At 40.0% G+C, this 24,678-nt stretch overlaps 1 protein-coding gene across 1 annotated transcript; it reads right to left on the bottom strand.

Moving 5' to 3' along the window:
• Window positions 1-8,853: 8,853 nt before the first annotated feature.
• Window positions 8,854-23,595, bottom strand: mthfs (5,10-methenyltetrahydrofolate synthetase (5-formyltetrahydrofolate cyclo-ligase)). The gene is made up of 3 exons (XM_030048619.1): window positions 23,186-23,595; window positions 17,199-17,463; window positions 8,854-9,590 (listed from the first exon to the last, which is right to left on the bottom strand). Exons 1-3 carry the CDS (start codon window positions 23,294-23,296, stop codon window positions 9,364-9,366), a joined length of 603 nt encoding a protein of 200 aa, XP_029904479.1. The 5' UTR covers window positions 23,297-23,595; the 3' UTR covers window positions 8,854-9,363.
• Between the last annotated feature and the right edge of the window lie 1,083 nt (window positions 23,596-24,678).

Here is a 24,678-nt window from a genome sequence, read left to right as displayed (position 1 = left end):
CCTCTCTCTGCATAAAAACAAACTTCATATTCTCAATTTCATGATGTTTTCTTCACCCAGTGATGACAATAAAAAACATAGCATAACAAAACCAAAAAAATGTACCTATGTACCGACACCTACAATATTCCTTATGACTGGTTGCTTGTCATTTTCGGTGAGGTGAGAAACAAGGTTTCTTTCCACGGTTGCACACACTACCCGACACTTGATAAGAGCTAAAAAGCTGAAGTCAGCACTATGACATAATCAGGCTCTATTCTCTCCTTCAAAAACGTGTAAAGAACCTGATATGATCACGGTGAAAGCTGACTGGTGGATGCTGATTAGACGCATAATCGTGGTCTCTTACTCATTCGCAGCAGGTTTTAGTCCCAGCTGGTGCGGTTACAAAATGAGAAATTAACGTAATCTGTGATGTATCATGAATATTCATAGCGCAAAGTTAGCCCCTGCAGCTATGAATTCACTTAAGACAGATTTATTAGCCTACAACTTGACCGACACTCTGAGCTATATCACTGCAGCTTAGGTTCAGGCTGAAATTACACTGATTAAATTATTCAATGATGGAAATAACTCACTACCACGTTATATATGAAATACAAACTGATATTTCCTCCGCTGGCGTTCAGGTTGGAGAGGGGAGCTGTCTGATGGATTGTTTAATGACTTCTCAGGCCATCGAGTGTGTCGGTGCCATTTTTCTCCGGCGTTTATGGCAGTGGAGAAACTCTACTCCCGTCATGAGGCCTGAAACAAATGTGTGTGTCTGTAAAACCCCTTCAAATGGCATGCAAGTGTAGCATAGCCTCAAGCACTTGTTCACTTTCCATGCACTTTTTTGGTCTCTCTGTCTTTAGTTGTATGTTTAGTACAAGTAGATATATCAGCTTGATATTTGGTTCTGCTTAAGCCTTAAAGGGTCAAATCAGTAACTTTGAATGTTTGGCCCTTTTCCTACAATTTAGCCACATTTTACAGTGCAGCAAATCATTTTACCCTAAAGATATCGCATGTAGTCAAAATTTAAAATATGAATTTTTGGTTTAAACAGCCACCTTATAATGTTCTGCTTCTGCATCTAGCAAAGTCATCGCCATTCATAAACCACACAACTGATAATTCTCTGTGGAAAGCAAACATTTCCCTGGAAACTATTTTCTGGCGGAGGGAGCGTTTCACTCCACCCAATTTCCAGTCATCAAAACACAACAGTGCTGATCCTTTTAGGAAAACTAATGTGGATGACTTTATTCTGGTGATGAATTCTGGTGTGAAGAAAGTCTGAAGTCTCTGAAAGTTCATTTTCATATTGTAGTGGAATGAATGGGAACCAATGGCTGGATAGATATTGGAGTTCTAAAATACAACTGCTTGCTTCTGAAGCTTCCGTGCATATCATATATATAATATTGCGCATATCATATCAAGTATGATGACTCAGCAAGATGATTTCATATCAGGTGGGTATTCCATGAAGGCAGAAAAAGAAAATCCTGGTTTATTTTGAGAAGTGTATAATTTAAGTGAGAGTTCTGTTCCAGTACTGTGGCTTATAGGAGTTAGAGTTCTCATCGGGCCTGAAAATTAAGACCCGACTGGGCCAGCCCGAGGCCCGACCCGACAAATATGTTCAGTTGTTCATATAACATAAAAGTAGGCTATTCATTTCTCCGTTCTCTACTTCTCTGTTGTAAAGTGTCTTTGGGTACTCAGAAAAGCGCTGTATAAATTAGAGATTTTATTCTAACCCCTGAGCCTACATAACATCATTCTGAGTTTCCGACTCACCTCTTGTCCTCCAGGGCCAGCGGAACTTCTATTTATTTATTTAAAAAAAAAATCCCCCACAGAACCCGAAGCCCGACCCGACCTGACCCGCCCAATTCACGTAAATTTTAGGCCCAACCCGACCCGAAAATGTCGGGTCGGGTCGGGTTCAGGCAGAATATGAGAACTCTAATAGGAGTCCCTGCTCAGTGAGCAAGCTAACATATCCTGCTGAACTGGCCTGTCCCGCAGCAGGCAGACTGTCCAGCTTCATTTAGCGGTGTGACAAAGCATGAATTTACATGTTTACTTTAGTTCCAGTGATCATAGGCCTATTAATAAAAATGAAAATGTTTATCATTGAGATTAACAAGGCAAAGTGCATGCGCTGTTGGTGTATCTGTAGTGCATCTTTATTGGTTTTTATTTAGTATCTTAATTTTGGCTGAAACCCTGGGTGTCACTGATCATTTTTATCTGTACAGCTTCCTGCGTTACAGTTAAAAAAGAAGTTTTGTGGAAGTTATTTTACATTCTGTACAAGAACGAATGGCAGAAAATGACTTCCTCTGAGGGAAGGAAAATGAGCCTTGATATCTTCACCTATGCTGTGCGCAGACACCTGCAGGTATAATGGAAAGCAGAGGAGTCAACATTGGCATAATGTGAGAGACAGCGCTGCTATTATCCGTTCAGTTATCCTTGGATTGCTCTGTTTGGGGGATCTGGGTTTACACCTGTCCCATGGTCTGGATTATAATTTGAGCTCAGAGATCACAGCACCAGAGACAGAACAGGGTTGGACTGCCTGGGGAAGCACATCCTGTAAATAAGACAGTGAGATAAAAAAAAAAAAAGAAAGAAAAGAAAAAGAAAGAAAAATTAGTAGGCCAAGCTCAGTTCCTGAGAATCTAGTTCATGCATGAATTTTGCTATTCCCAATAAAATGTTTCTCCTCAATCAAGCAGCTTATTCATCTGCAACACAGCTGCGCAGCACAAGTCTGTGATTATCATTTGGAACACATTTCTTTTCAGTCAGGGATGTGATGGGAAAGAAAAGCACGTCCACAGCAGGAGACACAACAGCTTCATGTTGCTGTCTGATCACACTCAGAGAGGAATCCGTGTGGAAATTGTGCTTCGACCTTCAGAAACCTTCCTGAAGAAGGAAATGGGAACATGCATGAAGCCCGTCTCTCATTTGGTCTACATGCGAGAAAACTCTTCTACCCTTACATCCTATGAAATATTGAATAGGCCCCCTGCTGCTGTGGATCACTGGGTAGAGATGCATGTGGGGGTGAGCAGACATAGACACACACACACACACAGAGAGAGAGAGAGAGAGAGCGAGAAGAAAGATCAACAAGTTCAAAACAGGAACTACAAGGGAGAGAGGACATGAGACGGCACGACTGAATGATCTGGGGCAGCAACACAGCTGCTCAGGGGAAGTTACAAAAGCAGCATGTCACCCTAATAAGAGTCTAGTGCCATATTAGTTACACCACATTAGGTTCATTAAAGGCATGCAAACATGAGAAAAATCTGTATATAATCATTCTACATACAAGTTTTCTTGCTGTTCCTTTAAATATTGTTTTTGTTTAAATATTTGTTTTGCTAATTTTCAGTTATAAGCTTTTTGTCTTTTTTGCTTATTAGAAATTTTCTAGCATTTTTTTTCTTTTTTTGTGTAATGTTTAACTAAAGTGCAGGTATTTCATTTTTTTTTTAACACTACGATATACTAAGTGATTATTTTAACCCTTCTATAGTCTTTGGGGAAGCAAAATCACTTCAAGTGGGTTGTTTTGTATTGTTTTGCTAATTTTCTGTTATTTTTTAAGCTTTTTGTCTTTTTTGCTTATTAGAAATTTTCTAGCATTTTTTTTTTCTTTTTTGTGTAATGTTTAACTAAAGTGCAGGTATTTCATTTTTTTTTTTTTTTTTTTACAATATACTAAGTGATTATTTTAACCCTTCTATAATCTTTGGGGAAGCAAAATCACTTCAAGTGGGTCCAAGAGTCAACCTGGCTGTCCAGAAAGTTTGAAACCCCCTGGTCTAAGATGATAAAATCTTTGTTCACTAAATCCAACCAACTGTATGAAGCATAAGCATTCATACTGAGAAAAAAAACCCTCAAAAATCACAAGGTATTCTCATAAAAACATAATCTTTCACTCAAATCTACATGTCAGTACACTGATTTTTCCACTTAAACTATGTCAGCTATTTTATGGTTCAGCAGATTCAGTTAACATGCCTCTAATGAATTCCATTGCAGTTGTGGGCAATCAGCAGTCATGGCGCCTGAGCGTGTATCTTGCCCGAACAATACTGGGATTCATAACAACGCCTTATATTAACTTAAATATATTTATTTATACCAAAATCTAATCAGTGTCTCTGTAATTATTTGCGTCACTGATGCAACATGTGATTTGTGTCATACAGATGGCCAAAAATACAACCCTGGACATCAGGTCACAATCTTGCAATCACAAGCACAACAGCCCTCCTGAGCAAAAATAGCTGTCGTCTGTCTGGCCTAAAAACATTTAACCCTTTCAAATCCTAAACCATTTTTGGCCCCTTATCAGGCCAGGCTGGAACCAGTGCTATCTTCCTTATTCTGTTATAGGGCATTTACCATATTTGCTGCCAAAAACAATTTATGATTCGATGCTTGAAATTGAGGGCACAACGGTTATGTCTTAGTTTAAAATGCCATATTAAGTTGATACCAGTGGCAGCAAGTGCACACGTTAATTAGATCTTGGGACTTCAATAAGCATAGAGGAGTGGAAAACAGGATTACTGAATGAAAAAAGAGCTGTTATTCAACGTTGTTCCATGACGCACAATATAAGACCATTAATAAATTGCATATGACTCAAATTATACGATCCAGATATGTGAGTGTAGCACAGTTTGTCTCAAGTTTCACACAGCTACATGTTTTCATGCGTAAAAAATTCAGTTTTTTGGCATAATGTTAAAATGAAGGCTGATGGCTTGCTGGGATGTACAACACTAAATCAAATCATTTATTTTAGGATTAGATGATACTGCAAAACATCGTGTTAAATATAAACATATATTGTTTGTTGTAAGATTATGAATCCTTCAGATGTGTCACTGTGGTGTAAAATAATTTCTGAATATTATACCACTTGAAAGGCTTTCATATTCATGTAAAAACAAATTGGAGCAATTCCTGCAAAACTGGAAGCCTGTGTTTGACAGCAGAGGGAATCATTCGTACATGAGGCCATCGATGATGAATGAGCAACTATGAAAAATGAAATTTAAGTTAAAGACAAATATATAAAGCACACTATCTTGGAATATTTCTGAGTAAATCCACATCTAGATGGATAGATAGATAGATAGATAGATAGATAGATAGATAGATATGGTGTTTAACATTGTTGCCTCACAGCCAGAAGGGTTCAATTCCTGGTGCTCTCTCTATTGATTTTGAGTTTCGTGCCATAGCCCAAGGACTCGGAAATTAAGTAGGAATGGGAGGACGAGTTACTGTCTTTGTGTTCTGTGAGGGACTGGCGTATTCCAGTCTTCCACCCAGTGCATGCTGGGATAGGTTCCAGCCCCCTCATGACCCTGAAGGGGAATGAGCAGCTAAAGAAGATGAATGAATGAATGAATGAAAACTACCTCCAAAATGCTGGGCTAATGGAAGTCTTTTCTTCTGTTGGATCACCAGGTTTCAATCCAAATCCATCTTGGATTGGGCTAGTTTTGAAAATATATGAGACTTGCATCAGTTGTATTAGCGGCAAGATGGAGAAAAAAGAAAACCTGGCAGGTTTTTCAAACGAATCCAATATGTTTCCATACCCTTCTCACCATCTGCTCTAACTGCAGCTTCAATGCAAAGTGACATTAGATGCCAGGGCTGAATGTGTGTGGATGTGTTTTATCTGCAGGGTCACTTGCAAAACAGTAAACCCCAGCTTACAGCCCTGTGACAGCGACATCACAGCTACCTGCGTCACACGTTGCCAGATCTGTAGGCTGGCAAACCCAGAGTGCAGAGGATTAGCTGTGTGTATGTCTGAGTAATGAGTGTCCGTGCTGGGTTTCTGGCAGACCTGGCATCCCCACAGATTTCATTTCTTTAATTAATCGTCTCCAGGCTGCCACTGTCTGTGATGAAGCAGCCAGAGGGGGGAAGAGCGAGCAGAGTGAGAAAGACAAGGGATAAAAGGACACAATAAAAATAAAGACAAATGAAAAACACACATATCCCACCGTGTCATGGGTAAACTGTGGGAGAAACCATAACATATCAGCAGATAATGTTGCAAGCTATTATCTGTTATGGTGGTTAAGATATAGTGGAGCAGTTTACACCCCTCCATATTTGCAGAAGCAGATTTTTCCACTTTTTTGGGCTGGTGGAATTTTAATAAGGCTGAGTCATACAGTCAAAGTGACTCAAGTTACTGTAGATAAGGACTGGGTCTTTTTCGAAAAACGGTCATGGTCATGCTCAACCTGCATTGGACTTTGCATTCCATTCCATTCCACTTCATTAGTTTTAGAGAATAATGTATTGATGCTGCATTGACAGTGGAAAGTCTGAAATTCTAACCTTGCAGATTGGAGTTACAACCATTGTGCATCCCAGCAACTTGGAAAAACCTGGTGACCCTGGAGATGTTCTCTCCATAACATCAAATGCAAAGCTACTATATTTGGCAATGTTAACTAGTCATTTAGCACAAAATGTTAAGTGGAACCGTAGACTTGAGATTCATATGTTTAACAATTTAACACAAGAGTGCTGTGGCAGATTTAAAATGAAGGTTCAGTTTATACGGTGGTATTTGCTGCACCATGTCAGAGTAATAGTGGTGAGCTGCTGGATAAGTGGTGAGTTTGATGGTGGCACCAAAATGCTTTCATCAGGCTGTGAAGGATCGATAATGTCAAATTCAGGAGTCAATGTCAAATTTGAGCAGTCATAACAAAAAGCTGGGGAGCTGTGCGAGTGAAAAAGCAAGCCTTTATGGTGCTCAATAGAACAAATTCTTATGCTTTAATAGTGTCCAATGCAATGCCACCAACACAGAGTCATGTCTGAGCTCTATTCAATGTGCCCAAATGTGTGAACCGAGAAGTTTGTCACATAATAAAAAAGCAATGCCAAGATGCTGAAAAACAGAAAATCTTCGTGTCAAAACCTTGCTCTGGTAGGCCACTGAACAGATTCAGTGTTTCAAGTTGAAGTTTATTTAGAGCCCCAAATCCAGTCTCAAAGGGCTTTACAGGCCCACAGGTTTACAACACACAAAACAGGACAACACCCCTGACTTAATCCTCATAGAGGGCAAGAAACAACCACAGATGGAAGAGAAAATGGAAGAAATCTTGAGAAGGACCACAGAAAGAGGATTTGTGGCCAGTTAGAGCAACACATGAGCCAAGTTACAAGTCACACTAATTCTGGTAAGAAGTCAATATATTGTGTACATTATGGTGAGGGTTATGATAGGCTTTTGGGGGTGGAATGTATTTTAGCAAGTGCTTAGGGATTTCACTGATGACGACATTTAAGGGGCGTGGTTTTGGTTGGCACGTAGCCTCAGCCGGGCTTTATTAGCCGATGAGCCACAGCCGACAGGGGATGCTATGAGAGGCCACACACATACACCTGAGACGCCATGCTGTCAGAGGCCACACACACACCTGAGACGCCATGCTGTGAGAGATGCCACACTGAGCGGATGCTTGAGGACAGAAGCCACGGTGGCTTCCTGCTGAGACTGACCACCCATTTTTCACCCATCTTCCACACCACCCCGAACTGTGCACTTTGTCTTTTAACACCTTTTAAAACTGAACGCCGAAAGGAAGCAGCGCGGGCTGGCGAGGCACATAGCCGGGCGGCAAGAGGATGCCGGCGGACTGAGCTGGCCATGCCGTATGCGGACTTCTGAGAGTTGGCAACCTGGCTGGGGTGAGGAATCCAGCAAAAAACACCAACCCCTTTTAGTTAGGTGAGATACACTCACTCAGGAAAGCCCAGGTCTCATCCTCACGTCAACCGCACCACGCAGGGAAAGAGGAAAACCAAGGTAAATGTTAGGTACTGTGCTAGCTTTAGTAAGGGGCTGGGGAATAGCGAGCCTAGGCTAGGGCAGGACTGTAACAGTGAGCAATATCAAACTGATGGAACTTACATGAAAGGTCTTACAAAGGATGCCAAGACACAAATCAATGCTTTTCTCAAAGTATGAAGGACTTTTTGCCCTAAGTTTGACGGCTGCTGGAAGAAGTTTCCAGTGTGTTCAATCACATGCTCTGTTGTTCACTCACACACACACACACACACACAATTGAAGGTTGGAGGTTTGATGTTTTCTATTAAGATCATGAAAGCTGGTGGTAGTAGTAAGAGCAGACTGGATGATGTAAGTGAGGTCTGAAAGAGTTGAAAGTCATAAAATATGACCATGATGACTCAGTCCTCTGGGACCAGGTAAAGCCCTTGAAATGATGCAGTTGCTGTGAAAATCTAGTGGCGACCATGTGTGGTGTAAAGATGCTCAACAATTTGAAAGTAATAAGCTGCTAGAAAGCTATTTAAAGGCAATCCATTATCACCCATTTGGGTAGGAACCAAGGTGAGGGAAAAGGTGTTTTTCAGCTATTAAGCTTTCCCAAGGCACAAGTGCTGTGTTGTGAAAACTGAGCAAACAGAGGCATGGAAGTATATTGGTATATATATATATATCGATATTGTGGTATAAGACTAGATAGCGTATGAAATTTTGGATATCATAATATCGTGATATATTTAAAGGACTTCATCACAGTAAAGGGATACAGTTTTGTGAATTTAGTAGATGACCCATTTCTCATAAATCTCATTGTGTAAATATTTTCTGAAAACACTTATTGTCATCCCTGTATCATCACAATGTCGTTATTGGTGCATTATTAAATATTGCATATCAGCCAATGTCAGTCAATATCAACCACTGGTGGAGGTTCCTCCGTGCTTCCCATTATTCAAAATCAGTCAGCATATTACCTAAATATATTTCATTTTTTTTGCACATTTTATTCATTCCTTTATTAGTCCAGTGATGTTACTTGTGAATGAATTATTCATGTTAAGGCAGTAATGTTACTCCTACCATTAAATGAGTGGGGTGGGTTTTCCCATGTAAAAGATTTTCATTAGTCCAGGTTTTAGCATCTGAGTTTTTTAGCATCTGAGTTCCAAGATGGTCTAAATGTTACTTCAGAAACTTTTTTACCTTGACAAGAATAAAATTCTGGTGGAGACACTGAGCAGCTGATTCTTTAGCTTTGAAATGATACAGTTGAAAGATATTAATATTGGCACAATATATTAACAATTAACACCTTCAATACAAAAATATCATTATTTGCATCTCGCATCTTAAAAACGCATCAAGCCCCAATGTAAATAGCTTCTTCTGAATTAAACCTTTACCAGAGTATGTCAAGATGAAATACTCGCATTTTAGCAGGCATGTAAACATACTGAGAGTCTCATCACAGACCAACACTTATGATCGCCTGGCTACTCCTGGTCCTCGTACAGGATTTCATCTATGAGCACATCATTGTCGTCTACAGGGATTTCGGGACATAGCTGCTCTTTGAAGGCCAGGGCAATGGTGTAGGGCTTCCCTCTCGGGTGTCTGATGCAGCGCTCCAGGTAAGTGTCGTAGAAGCCCTTCCCTCGTCCAAGACGCTTCCCGGAACGGTCAAAACCCAGGCCAGGCATCAGGATCAGGTCCAGGCCTCCTGGATAAAAGGAGGAGAGTGGAATCAAAGACAGAGCTATGGAAGATTTTGATCTACAGTCAGGAATATTAACCAGCTGTTAGTCAAACGTCTCCTGGTTTGCAGAGGATGTGACGATGTGTGATGGAGGTGCACTACTGATCCAACTCCCAGGTCCTTCAAAAGCAAATTAAGCTGTCTCTTATCAATACCTTCTTCAAGATGCAATACTGAATTAACTTGCACCGTTCTTCAGCTATCTGGAACAAGCCTTTTCTGGGTAAGCCTTATAATCTCTTGCACATTCTGAGTAAGATCATGTTGTCTGCGAACCTTCTAAATAACTATTAAAAAGGATCAAACCAGTGACTTTGCATATTTAGTATCTCCACAAAATGTATGTACTTCACATTTCTGCTTATCTTTTCCCAAACCCACCAGTCACATTTTAGAACTCTGATTTTTCTACCTTTTATCCAGCTATTGGTTTCCATTCATTCCACTACGATATGAAAATGAATTTTCAGAGACTTCAAACTTTCCTCTCACCAGTATTCCATCAACTGACTCTGTTGGAAAAAGTTCCCAGGGAAGCATTTGCTTTACAGCAGGGGTTCTTAAAGTTTTGATGACTGAGGGCCAGTTTAGGATCTAAGACTAGATTGAGGGCCGCCCAAGAAAAAACAGAACACAAAATAATTCCAAAACAAATTTTGTTCCAGCTTTACTGGATTTTGCCAGATTTGTCTCTTTCAAATTGTTCAAAGTCATTGGTGCGCTCCTCACTCATGAACTTGTCGTACATTTTATGATTGGCATTATAATGGTGTTTTATGTTAAACTCCTTGTACATTGCATTCACCTGCTTGCAGATTAGGCACATCACTTTATCCGACCCAAGAGGTACAACCAAGTAAAATGTTGCTCCTTTTCTCCTGAAACTTCCACCTTGCATACCGGCTAACATACCTGCAATGATGGCATAATCTGTCTCATGACATCTTGCGAGCCATACAAGACTGGTGAGATGCCTTCCATTCCTTCCCATGCAACCATAAGATGCAACCATTTCGAGCTTAACAGCTTAGTACAGGGAGCACAGTTTTAGCATTCTTTTTTAAGGCAAAGTACTATGTGATGTAGATTCGTTTAAAACTGTACTCAAACCAGACCAAATATACCACATGCATTTCAACATGTCACCTTAACCTTCATTGCGGGCCACCAGAAACACTCCTGAGGGCTGCAACAGGCCCATAGGCCACACTTTGAGAATGGCTGCCTTCACAGTGAATTATCAGTTCTGTGGTTTATAAATGGCAATTACTTTGTTAACCACAGAAGCAGAGCATTATAAGTTGGGTGATTCAACCAAAAATTGAATTTTGAACATCATGGGATTTTGTTTCCATGTTGTGAAGTTGCAAAATGGTTTGTTGCAATGTAAAATGTGGGTAAATATTCATGGACCAAATCTTCAAAATTACTGTGTGAAGTATACACAATTTATAGAAATTATGCCCCATCATGCAAAATCACTGGTATGATCCTCTAATAAATAAAAATTCTCCAATCAAGAGCCGGAGGCATGGCGAAGATGAATACAGCCCAGCCTGGTTACCTCTGAACTGGGAAGTGACAGTTAACACGGCTGCCAGTCGGTGTAAATCCTTTGTCTTAGTCCACAGGGACAGCAACCCACTGACCGGCATTCAGAGTAACTATATAGAAACAGCCAATCTTGATGGTTTCGTTTGCTTATGTAGGTCATATAGAGGTATAAGAATTAAACTGAGACTGTTTCATAACCAGTTAAAAACTCCAGGTAGTTGCTTTAAATTAATTAACAATGCAGCACTTTTTAAAGACCCTGCCATCAACTACAATTCCTCCAAGGATAAATTCTTTCAAACCCCGTTGAGCTGTACAATTTCCTTTTGACGCCTTCAATGACAAGGCTGGTTTGTCTAAAATGTAGAGTCGTTTAATTCACTTTTCAAAGGAAATAAATGACCATGTCCTTGAGAACTTTGGGGAGCCAGAGCATTTGCATAACATTAAAAATGCCTTGCAATAGTGCCATTCATTGTGCTGTGACTGTCACAGCAACTGCACGTAAGACACTTCTGTGATGCCAACGTGGACTGAGCCATCAATTGGAAATGCTTTTGGAAATATACACAGCTACTGTCATGGATTATTCATGGCTTCTAAGAACATCTGAACCCCCCTCCCCTTACCCCCCAACATTACCCCTACGAGAGCACTTCAAAAATCACAACCTTCTCTCACAGACACTTGTTTGACACGCAGAAATGATTAATGCTGATTAAAAGTGACATTATATCCATTACTCAAACTCAAAACAGCAGCAGGTTCGGGCCATCCAGCCATCTCCAGATTTGTGATCACCATAAATAATACATTATTGATAGATACGCACAGCCCCATGGTGGAAACCTGTCAAGTGTGCCAAGTGTTACATAATTATCCAGTCTTCTATGAAATAATGATTAATGAGCTCGACCTAGACTCTAGAGTCTTTTTGAACATGTATTTTAACCACCAAAGATAGATGTCAATAGCCTATTCCGTCCAGACTATGAATTAATGCCCTTACTCAAATGTACCAACAACCATATGTGAAGGACTAAAGAAGTAATAATTAAGTTGTTAAAGTACAAGGTAGACTTGGACCTGAACCCTTGTGACTTGGACAGCAATGGCTCAGACTTGGACTTGAGCACTGGTACCTTAAGACTCGACTCGGTTACAAAGTATGGTGACTCAACGACAAATCTGTTAATTTCATCGAAAAGGATGTTGGAATGATTTTTCTGCCTCTCTGCCTCCTGTTTTCCTGTTTGCTCACTGTGTAGAGTGCATACCAAGTACTAGGCTAACTTTGCCACAGTGGCTGCATGTCATTCCGTCTCTCTGCCCTGTCTAATAAATAGGGTTGGGAATGAAAAACTGATACAACCGGATAAAAGATTTTACAGGCGAGAGATACGGCTGTATCGGTAGCAGACTCCTCAATCGATACGAATCAGCCATGAATCCTTAGATGAATCGATTGTAGAGTTGTGGATCGGATATCGCGAGACTATGAATCGGTTGCCTGAGGCTTTACAGTTTTCATCTCTAAACAACGCGAGAGCTCACGAAAGGGACTCTCCCGCATGGTCCGTAACGTTAAGGGGCTTTCACATAGCGCGTGCTCAGCGCAGACCTCGGCTACCACAGCCGTTCATTGTGTATGTGATCGCAGGACGCGAGGGTACACCGGTCTGCGCTGAGAAGGGCGCAGCGCGGAGCTGGTTGGTGCCCTGTGAGGTCAAATCTGGGTGGCACAACCCCTCCAGTCGTTTCATCTGCACCTGCACCACCAAGAAAAAAATTTACAACAACTGCACCGGCACCGTACGAGTCCAAAAGGCAGAGAAACTTTCCAGCTACAGCAGCGCACTGACATAGATTGTGTAATAAAGCAAAGAGTTGCTACTCCGATGTATTTTCCCTGGCTAACAGGAGCACACTGTCTTAGCTTGTCTATTCAGAGAAGAGGTATCACTTTGGCTTTTTTTATATTCAATCTATGTTATCACAGGCATACTCCTGCTCATTCATTGGTAGTTGAATTGTTAGGTCTGTTTGATAAGTAATTTACATTTTTAAAACAAATAATAATTTAACATATTGTTAAATTATTTAACATGTTAAATTATTGGAGTCAAACTTACTGGTAAACATCTACTCCTTCAAGATAATTTATTATGTTCTACAACTCATAAACATACACTATCACTTAATACCGAGTGTTTGAGAAGCATATTTCCTCTGTGCTACAAAAGATCAGAAGTAAACAGTGCTCTCTTGTTGTCATGGGTCTGGACAGAACCGCCACTGGTTCCATGCCCGGACCGCGGTCCATCATTTGGTGATGCCCGGTCTACATCAACAAATGTTAACTATCGTATTGTTTTTACACTGTATCGAATTGTATCGTTCTTAAACCGTATCGAATCGTATCGTTCTTAAACCATATCGAATTGTATCGAATCGTATCGTTCTTAAACTGTATCGAATCGTATCAAATCGTTCTGTATTAAAAATATATCGTTTTTGAATCGAATCGTAACCCGTGTATCTAGATATGTATCGAATCGGCCTCATGCCAGAGATTCCCAACCCTACTAATAAAGCAGATTTGCCCAAAAAAAAATAATCTCTAAAAATGCAAAAGCAAGTATTTCCGTGTGTTGTATAAGATCTCTGTGCTGGTCCTCAGTTACAATGGTGGCTGTCAGGCGCCTGGAAGGTACATGAAATGTGTGTGATATTTTTGTCCTCCAGGTGTTCATATGTTAAATGAAGAAAACAAACAATAGTAAACTCATGAATCTACTTCTGTCTCTGTGGTGGTAACTGCTCCTCTGGCACAGAGTAACACATGAAGTGTAAAAGTTGCCAGATCTGCCAGATGTTGATAACAGGAAAAATAGAGTCATAAACATTAATGTGAGTATTCATCTGTGTACAGTTGGTAGTTATATATAGGTGATTATTTTTCAGAATGTTAGCTGGGGGGGAAGTCCACCTCAATGGCAGGAGGCTAACGGTTAGCATTTGGAGCAACAATGAGAGGAAGATAGCACCACTACTGTCCAACAGAACAGCTAGGAAGTTAAGTGAAATAATATTACATTTTTCACAGTGGGTGAACAGTCCCTTTAAAGCTGTTAAGCAATCCCACCACTTTTCCACTAAACCCTGTGGTGCAATATAGTGTACACATGATGCCAATTTTCTTGTCACTTTGCATCCCATTTGCAGCACTTCTACTCAAATTGACTTATTTGATAATGATTTATTGATGTTAAAGTTCTAGATCTACCAATTTTATGTTTAGTCAAAGATAAGTACATGAAAGTTATTCGCCATTCATTCTGAACTCTCCATACCAACCTACAGCTAATACAGGTGCATAAAGGCATGCACAAAGAGAGCTTTGAAGATGTAAATCACTTACCCAGTAGGGGAGAAACCACTGAGGACAACTAAGTACACAGCACACACACACACACACACACACACACACACACACACACACACACACACACACACACACACACACACACACACACACACACACACACACACACACACACACACAGCAGGTGGGAATGGATCCCTCATTACCGCAAAGTTTACAAGTTGTTTTGCTCTCCATTTCAAAAGAAAGCAATCTTCATATTACTGCTCAGACAGAGAAATGGAAAGACCTGATTTCACCCTGAAATCCATTGCATCACGATTTTTGTACAAGGGGCCATGTGACAGCAAAACCCTAAGTTTTATACAGATTTTGTCTACATGTTTAAGACCCAGTCAGACTGCAGGGCCTTTTCTACAAAAACACCAGGAAAGGGGCAAATTCCGCCTGCAGCACTGTCTGCAAGGTAGCTCACTTTTTTGTGTGTGTGGAACGAGCTGAAAAAAGTCATCTTGAGCGGATACATTCCGCATGTCAAGCCTCAGGTCCCAGCACACATCTCTGCTCCCACTGCAAAAATAAGTTGTTGCAAGGCAGATGGCAGATTTCAGGTAGGAAACACTCCACAGTCTGAGCAGGCCTTTATGATACAAAATATAACTTGTACCTTTACTCAAGTTCACAAGTTCTAAGCCTCTCAACAGTATAAATTATGAATCCTACATATACTGAATGAAATTAACATTTCATGTCACAATTAGGGTTAGACTGACATATAGGGTTGATACCAGCCTCATATTAAAAATCAATTATCTAGTTATCTAGTTAACTAGTCAGTATCATCACCTCTGATGTGATGGATTTGATGCAGTTTGACAGATTCCATATTAATTGAAAAATGGATCTATACTAGACCATTTGTCTATAGGAAGGCCTTAACCAGAGCTGATTCTAAAGAAATATGTTTATCAGATTTTTTCACTTTTTTGGCAGGGAAAATATCAAACAAGATACTGAAAACATGCCAAAAATCCTTATTGATCAAATATAATAAGCATAATTTGGACTACTGAATATGGTCCTATTGGTTTACTGCAAGAACTGTATGAGTGAAAGAGCAACACAAAGAGTGTGAGTTTGTATGAATAAGGTTTTTTTTTTTTCCTGAGGTAAATCCTCAGTGGCCTCAAGGTTGTTCTAAGAAATCAGCAGGTTTGCAGCCTAAGAAAATCCTTGGTGTACAGTTTTAGCTGCAGGTTACAGGATTTCAGTCAATGTCATGGTTTTACCAGCATTTCTGTTTCCACAATGGAACATTTTCAGCCCCACAAACTCATTAGAAAGTAGTCGACTAAAACATTTAATTTATCACTCCTAAAAACATGAAGAAGTGTGCACCTAATTTAGGAAACCTTAGCAGGAAAAGGAAAAACATAACATTCATATTTTAGTCACATACAGTAGCTGATGCTTTTATCCAGAAAGCTGATGCTGAAAAAAACCTACAGTTCCTAGATCACCAAAATCACCAAATATAAGGAGAAACCAAAATTAAGTGTGACAAAAGACAAAGATTTAGTGGCCTTATAAGGTTACTGTGATTTAACACTGAAGTGTGTAGAAAAGGATCAGAAAAAGAGCTACGGAGAGATACAGAAGAAGGGATTTAGAAAAACACTTTTACTTTAACTATTACTGTAACTTTTAGTACAGCTGCATCTGCCTGTGAATGATAGATTAAAGTGTAATGTATAAGGGAACTGAATGATATGCAGTCTGCCATCTAACATCTAGAATAGCATCAGGGGGGTATTTCAGATATTTCCCAGGTGGCATAAACTGACCAGCAGCTGGCATTTATTTTCGCTGATCACAATAATTGCAAATCCCTCCAGGAAAAAAATATGCTAAAAACATGAATACTGATCTTTTGGCAAATCAAATCTTAAGACTGAGATTAATATATGGTTGTGTAACCAAGCAGAAGACTATTTCACTGATATGAGGCACACATCTTTAGAGGCACAACAGCTCTCTCTGCTGGTGAATCAAAGTGTCTTTGATAGGCTCACACAACAGGCATAAGATAAACATAATTAGATTCATATTTATATATTTTTAATTCGGTCTGTGATGTTTCCTCAGCAGACTGGTGGAAAAGCATCTTAAAAAGCATTTAGATTACCATGGACACCACAACTCCTCACTGAAAGGTTTCATGTCCGGTTTTACAGACTGATACACCTGAAGATGCCCCATTAAAATCCCTCCACATTCCTCTTGTCAAACAGGTGACATTAAAGTAACAAAAACAGAAACTTACTAAGCAGCTGGGATAAGGGAGGAACTTCCATCATGTCAGAAATCAGAGGTAAATGACACTTGGCAGCCCTGATAAGGTCAGTACTAGGTTTGGCATAAGAGCATGTGGACAACTGATCAAACAGTAATTCATATCCTCAAATTCCCAGCTGATAAATTAAATTAAACTTGGGAAACAGGAACACATCTTGGTATTTTCAGTCTACATTATGGTCATGGGAGAGAATTTACCTGTTACTTAATAAACCTCTTTAAAAATTCAATACACTGAAATACTGTCAGAGACAGTGTGTGTGTGTGTGTGCGCTGACCGGTAGCCAGTGCCTCCTCTCTGGTGTTGTCATCGTCAGCAGGCTGTCGGATGTTCCACGAAGTGAGGGGCAGCATCTCCATGTCCTGCAGGCTGGTCAGCTTCAGCATGTCCATGTGGCTGCTGTTGGTCTGGTATTTGGGGATGAAGCAGGTTTTTCCCTGTTTGAACACGTCCCGTATTATTTCCTCGGTGCGCACCTCATCATGCATGCTGAGAAACACTGCAATCCGCTCACAGCCTGCATACTTGGGGTGTTTGAACAACTGAAAGACATGGCAGATAAAGAGGGTGGTGATAGTTAATGGAATAATCTGCAGTACCTGTCATATAAATGACTGTTTTGCAAACTCTACTGCCAAATGATATGATGAGATGAGATGAGATGATACAATAGAGATTCAGCCTATAGAGGACTTTAAAGTGGCATAAGGGTTTCTTTAGTGTGTTACCAGGCCGGTGGGCCGCCAGGCCTAACCTGGCCCCCTGCCAGGCCAAAACATGGCGAGAAAATGAATTTTAAGTGCAGAGTTGGGTGCAGATGCTAGCAGTGCTGCGGGTGCTGGAGAATCAGAGTATTTCCCAAACGATACTGTTCAAGGGTGCCTGAATGCATCACATCCTGAGCTTTTCTAATGTCACGTTTCTTTCGTTTTGTCTCTCAGTAGAAACTGTAGATCTTGATCGCTCCTAATTGAAATGACAGTACCAACTTAGAAGGACAGCTACCATCAATATTGCTTATTTCCAGTTCACAGCGGAATTTCATCCTGTGACCGGGAGAGGGGGAAATGAGCAGTGAGTGGCTGTGCCTTTTCCCCTCTCACAGGTTTTAGGGTGGTTTTCTAGACCTCCAGCAGCTGTTACAAATGCAAATTAGAGGAAAAAAGTAGAACACTGGCCACAGCAACATTTATACCCTTATTACAAGCCTGTTATGTGCTCTAAATGTGGTGATAGTGAGAAACACCTTTCAGCAAATGCCAAGGTGCAAACTGCACTGAGAGAAGATAAAGTAGAATGAGGAAATCTGCAGATTACAGTTTCCAACATAAAACTCCACAGACTGACTGAATTTTTTGTGGGCGGCTAAAGCTGCTAAGCTAGACTAATTTGCAGTGGTGCTGTAACCTGCACTGTGTCAACTGAGAACTAGGTCCCAGCAGGCAGACACGTCAGCCTCTTGTTTTTAGTTAGCGGGATCAAATCCCTCTGCCTACAGAAATTGGCTAACACAGAGGCAATTTCAGACTGAATAATGGAGTGGAAACTTAACGGTCATTCAGTCCTACTAAATTTGAACAATAGAGGAGCCCTTGCTCCGTTAGATCTCAATGGAAAGGAACTTTATTTAATGCGCCTGTGTTTATCCTACTTCATGTCAAAATAGCCATGTCTAAATAGCAGACCAGACTACATACTCATTCTAACCAGGTTTGAGTATGTAAAGGAAAATGACAATAATGAAAATGCAGTACACTCAAGAATGTCAACGTACATACTCAATAGACCTTTTTCAGCAGCCATTCTGACATAAATAGCAGGTAAACACAGATGTTACTAATGACATTAATTAAGATTCATCCATTTAAGTGTAGCAGGGTCTTATCAGTGAGCCAGCATGTAATACCACAAGTCCAGGAGCCTGGCCCTCTTGAGGGAAATGGAACAGAACCTTCATTAATGTCATTAGGAACATCAGTGCTGCTACACTGCAAAAACTCAAAATCTCACCAAGATTATTTGTCTTATTTCAAGTCAAAAATGTCTTATTACTAGTCAAAATATCTCATTACACTTAAAGTAAGACATGATCACCTCAGAAGTTACTTGTTTTTAGACAATTGTCTCTTGTTTCAAGTGAAAATTTGCTTGAAACAAGTGAAAATTTGCTTGTTTCATTGGCAAAATTTGTTTCTTGTTTCTAGCTAAGTTTCACTTATTTCAAGTGAATTTTCACTTTTTCCACTGGCAAATTTTGCCAATGAAACAAGCAATTTTCACTTGAAACAAGTGAAAATTGTCTAAAAACAATTTACTTCTGCGGTGATCATGTCTTATTTTAAGTGTAATGAGATATTCTGACTAGAAATAAGACATTTTGACTTGAAATAAGACAAATAATCTTGGTAAGATTTTGCATTTTTGCAGTGTATGGCTGCTGTGAAAAGAGTCTATTGGCTGAGTATTTTGGCTTATTGCACAGTACTGTCCCACAATGTAATGCATTGCGGAAAGGAAGGAGCTACTCAGGAGGCAACAGTAAAATGAGAAATTAATGAAAATCAAAAATAAACTGAAGAATCTGTTGAATTACATTTTTTTAACTGTGCAGATGAGGAGAACAGGGAGGGAGGGGAGACAGTTTACAAATATAAAGTGGACATCTGCTGGACTAAGCTGCCCCACTGTAACTGATGGAGCCCAAGCCCACAGTGCACCCTGCACAAAATATCAATGTCAAATTCAAATTTCAGATTTTTTTTTTTTTTTTTTTTTTTAAGTTCTTGGGAAGTCTTTTCCTCCATCAAAAAGGCTTTTAAGAGCAGCTTCTCATGTCTTTTTCATTATTCAGGTGACAAGCAGCACAGCAGAGCCAACCATTTCCAGGTGGTGGAGGAGGACTATTTGGAGCTTTGGGATGCAGCCCAAACACTTTGTTTAGGTTCACAGAGGTAACTGTTGTCACACTAGAAATCACAAGCTACAGCTGCTTTGGAGAAGATACTTGGCCCAAAGATATAACAGTTTGTATCACCGCAGTCCACTTTTGGGTGTGACAGTATTGACTTAAAACATTATGGAATTATGGACCTACAGCCACTGGGTTTGGTGAACGCCAGGAGAACGTTCCCTGTCTGACTGCATTGTGCTGACTGTGCAGTTTGGTGGAGGAGGGATAACGCTATGAGCTGGTTTTTCTGGGCTCGGCCTCGGCTCCTTAGTTCCAGTGAAGGGAAATCTTAACGCTTCAGCTCAGAGACATTTTGGACAATTCTCTGCTTCCAGCTTTGTGGGACCAGTCTGGGGAAGGCCCTTTTGTGTCCCAGCATGACTGAGCCCCAGTACACAGAGCAGCTCCATAAAGGCGTGGCTGGCTGAGTTTGGTGTGGAAGAACTTGAGTGGCCCACAGAGAGCCCCAACCTCAACCCCATCCAACACCTTTAGGCCAGACCCTCTGGTCCAACATCAGTGTCTGACCTCACAAATGCTCTTCTGGATGAACGGGCCAAAATTCCCACAGACACACTCCAAAATCTTGTAGAAAGCCTCCCAGAAGAGTGGAAACTGTTCTGGCTGCAAAGGAGCAACTCCATATTAATGTCTATGGATTTAGAATGGGATGTCAGAAAAGCTCCTGTAGGTGTAACGTGGAGGTGGTCCAATACTTTTGTCCATATAGTGTATATTCCCCTGGCAGTCTGTCTTGGCCTCAGTTTAACTCTAGTGAAGACTATGTGTTTGGTGATTATAAAAGGAATGATTTTTAGCACTCTCTTTGAAAAGAGAGATAAAAATCACTCCTTTTTATAGAGATGCAACCAAAGTTTAACGCATGAAGTTTTCAATACAGATCGTGCAGTCTGTGACTTCAGCTGTGGTTTAATACTGTACCTAATAAATTACATTCAGAATCATCTTCTCTCTTTGGCAAATAAAAGATTAGTCATTTTTTAAATTGGGTTATCACACTGCCAGGGTGCCCAGCTGAAATATACTCTTTACCAGTAGTATGAGACAAGCTGGACTCTGGCCAAACTGAAATTGGGGACACTCTTGTCTTAAGTCAGCTGTGTAGCAGCATTTTGCAATACCAACCAGCTGCAGACTTACAGAGCAAGCCTCTGGCTGGGCAAACCTCAGGCTGGGCAGAAAAAAGAACGATGTGTTACTATGGTGATGGTATTAGATAGTAATTTAATGGTGAACTGTCTGCCTTTATACAAAATTAGAAGTTTGTGTTCAACTGTCAGTCAATCAGAAGAGGAATAACAAGCCAAACAACAGGGTTTCAGCCCTACCAGCTCCAACAACAAAGGCTTCCTCAATCTCTGGCTCCATTCCGACTCATTGTGCCTTAATAATGGGGCAGTGATAAGTCTATGTACTTATGCAATATCTGCAATTTTCTGTCATCAGTGCTCTCTAGCTATGGCAGCAATGTTACTTTTCACTACCCATGTTTATTCAATATAACAGTAAGTTGTTTGTGAGAAAAGAACAAATGTTAGTGATCCATTTTTTCCCCATACATCCCATTTTGACTGCTTTGTCTCCTTAACATTTTGAAATTTACAGCATGTTTACTAGGGCCCACAACTGTTAATAGTTTTTTTTGTTTGTTTGTTTGTTTGTTTGTTTTTTTTTTGTCTTTTGCTGTCTTGATATTCTATATTGCTTTTTACTGTTGAAGACAAAATTTTAAACAAACCTTAAAAGGGGATTTTGAGAGTTAGGTTGCTACTTCAAAGGGAATAAGAGACACTAAAACTTATTTTTTGAGGTGTTCACTGACATCTAGAGGCTGTTTGAAAAAAAAAAAAAAACAGTCACTAGGCATTACCTCCACATATAAATGCATGCATGCACTTATATTTTTTTCTCCTCCCGGGGTTAAAGAAAAGCAGATGAACACTGGATGTTTCAGAGTGTTGTAGTTTACTTCACCTCCCCCTCCTCCTCCCCTGCCATCATTGCTCTGTCCTGAACTGGGAGTACTGTCACACTTTAATGCAACAAGACACAGGAAAATGAAGGCACTGTTATGGCACATTTGCTGACTATGTTTAATAAAAAAAAAAAAAAATGGAAAAGTGGGAAATTTTAGTCCTCTGTGATATAGAAAGGTAATTGAGGTAAATGAGGGGAATAAAGTTTTGTCCCAAGCCTGAACTGAGAGGATGGAAATGTGCACCAGACATATGCTGAAGTGCCAGTTAATGATTAAGGTACCTCAGGTGACAATTACAATTTTGGATGTATTAGTAAGCATGAGATATTATTTTGCTTCTACTGCAGTTTCATATACAAAGCAATCATCGATACAACAGTAAAAAGTTAATTTTTATGTATTTATGATATACCTGTTGGATCAAGGATGCTGAGCACAAATTTTTTACAGAAATACTTAAAAAAAAAATCTGATCTTGTATGTTAGACACTTTTACCCAACTTGTAGACATCTTTATCAAAATTAATGTGCTGCCTCTTCAAAAAAAAAAAAAAAAAAAAAAAAAAAAGGGCATGGGCATTTTACCTACAATTAATCAAATTAATGAAATCAAATGAAATTTTTGGGATGTTTGAAAATTATTTAAATGATTTAGATAGATAGATAGATAGATAGATAGATAGATAGATAGATACTTTCCAGCTTCTGTAATTTTTAAGTTGCAGTTCATAGCCTCCAAGCAGTAGATGGAAATAGTGAGCTGTGCGTGTATGGTATATGGCTGCAGATACAATATAGAACAAACCCTAACGAAGCAGAAATGCAGCCTGTAGCCGATGGTCGATTGAAAGAATGTGTCACTGTAATGTTACCTTCCTTAGCCGCAAGCTTACATAACCTAGGGAACATAATTTAAACTTATTCGAAATCATTAGCAGACACCCTTCAATTCGGCATGCATATGGTCACTTTATTTCAATCAAATCATAACTTTTGGAGCTGGTTCACACTGCTCCTTACCGCTCACTGGTGGTGTATTTTGGTGGAAGATGATTTGGGAATAATATGTGAACCACATAGGAAAGGCGAAATTGTATTCGAATGACAGCTGCTTCATACATTGGATGCGTGCCGAATTAATTAGTGGAACCTGTTATTTTAGGCAGACACAACCACATTCTAACGTGGATGTAACTATATCGGTATGCAGGGCAATGGTGAATTGCCTGATTTTCAATGAGCTCTCTTGACCTGGTCCTTTGGACGCCTGTCAGATCCGAAAAAGCTCAGTGACAGAGAGAGAGAGGTCACCTACCTTCTGTGAAACAACGTGAGACTGTCGGAGCTTCTCCTGGTCACTCAGCGCTGCAACACGTCGCTTTATCTCTTTCCTCAGAGCTTGCTTGGCTGCACGCAGGGCGGCCATTCTGCCACTGCAACCTCGAAATCTTGAAAACTTTGAATTGGTTAATAATCGTGGTTAGTGCAGAGACGAAGCAACTTGCACGACTGACGTTATCTGCTTTCTCGCAACTTTCCAGCAGCAGTTAAACATTAATAGACACAGCAACATGCCAAAACACATATTTAACAGTGTGTTTTGGACAAGTGAAATGCACACAGCGCTGTCAAGTTAACGGTGAAGACCATGACACTGTTTCAGTATGCTACATGTTTGTCATGAGGCTGTACTGCTCACAGAGGCGAACCGGAAGTAGCGTGGGAAAGTCATATCAGAGCCCGTCTACGACATTCTCTGGTCATATCCCTATGTTAATACGGTAGCTATGACAAACCGGGTTGTATTCAAACAATCTCAAACGCTGACTGTGCGTTATGGATATGTTATGGCACTTGTTACAAGTATTTTGCACAGTTTTTCTCATTTGTTTACACCATAACAATACGATTTGTATGGTTTCCACACACTGGAGCATGAGAGGCAGAGACCAAATCTTCACCCTCATGCAAAACAGTTTTGCGAAAATGTACTCAGGTTGCAGTGTTAATTCACCCTTTTTGCAAAACACTAGCTGCATCAACTATAGGCCACTCACAGATCCAAACACTACTTGCTAAATTATTCAGTCACAAATCATAACACTGAGCCAAAGGTGAGCTTTCTTGTTTGGAAGATGGCTTTTGTAAGACAGCTCCATTAAAATGGTTATTTTTCATGGCTGGTAGCCCTTTTACCTGTTATGAATATATTTTTGTCTATCCTGGTCCTCTGTAACAGGCAGGTGCAGACTGTACATAGTGAAGTGTAAGACAAATGAAGAAGGTGTAAGCCTAGTGATAACTAAAGGTATGTAGGCTACTAATATTTTTCATTGAGCATATCATTTGAATGCAAAATTCAATTTTAGAATATTACTTGGTTGTGGATGTCTTATGAGAGATCTGTGAGATTATACATTTTGTCTTTTTTAGTCTTTGTTACAGTACTGACAAAATGAATGACAAGTTATATGACTGTTTCAGCTTCTACAGTGGTTTCAACAGAATCTCAAACTTCTTCAAATTTCTTTAATTAGAACCCAAAATACACAGCTCTAAAAAGTTTCCATTTGGAATAGTCCAATATAGGAAGTCTACCCCATGGGTAAGTGATTTTGCCTGTTAGGGACCTGATATGACAATAAATTTAGGCTTACAGAATTGTTAAGGTATTTGAACAGACAGACTGATGAGATTAAAACATAATGTTAAAGAAAAGCAGAGTAGAGTTTTTACAATTTTTAGTGAATTATAGTGAAATTATTACATGGCTGAGGAGCCACTTTGCAACCTACTGGAGCCTACCTC

This window comes from Myripristis murdjan, chromosome 3, assembly GCF_902150065.1.
Source record: "Myripristis murdjan chromosome 3, fMyrMur1.1, whole genome shotgun sequence".
Taxonomy (NCBI): Eukaryota; Metazoa; Chordata; class Actinopteri; order Holocentriformes; family Holocentridae; genus Myripristis; species Myripristis murdjan.
This window is presented reverse-complemented; position numbering and strand designations above follow the sequence as displayed.

Excerpts from the sequence above, each read along its gene's own strand:
- mthfs (XM_030048619.1), bottom strand. The coding sequence starts at position 23,296 with ATGGCCGCCCTGCGTGCAGCCAAGCAAGCTCTGAGGAAAGAGATAAAG. Across the intron at positions 17,464-23,185 it reads CTCACGTTGTTTCACAGAAG|TTGTTCAAACACCCCAAGTA; the intron begins GTAGGTGACCTC and ends CATGTCTTTCAG. Across the intron at positions 9,591-17,198 it reads AGAGGAGGCACTGGCTACCG|GAGGCCTGGACCTGATCCTG; the intron begins GTCAGCGCACAC and ends CCTTTTATCCAG.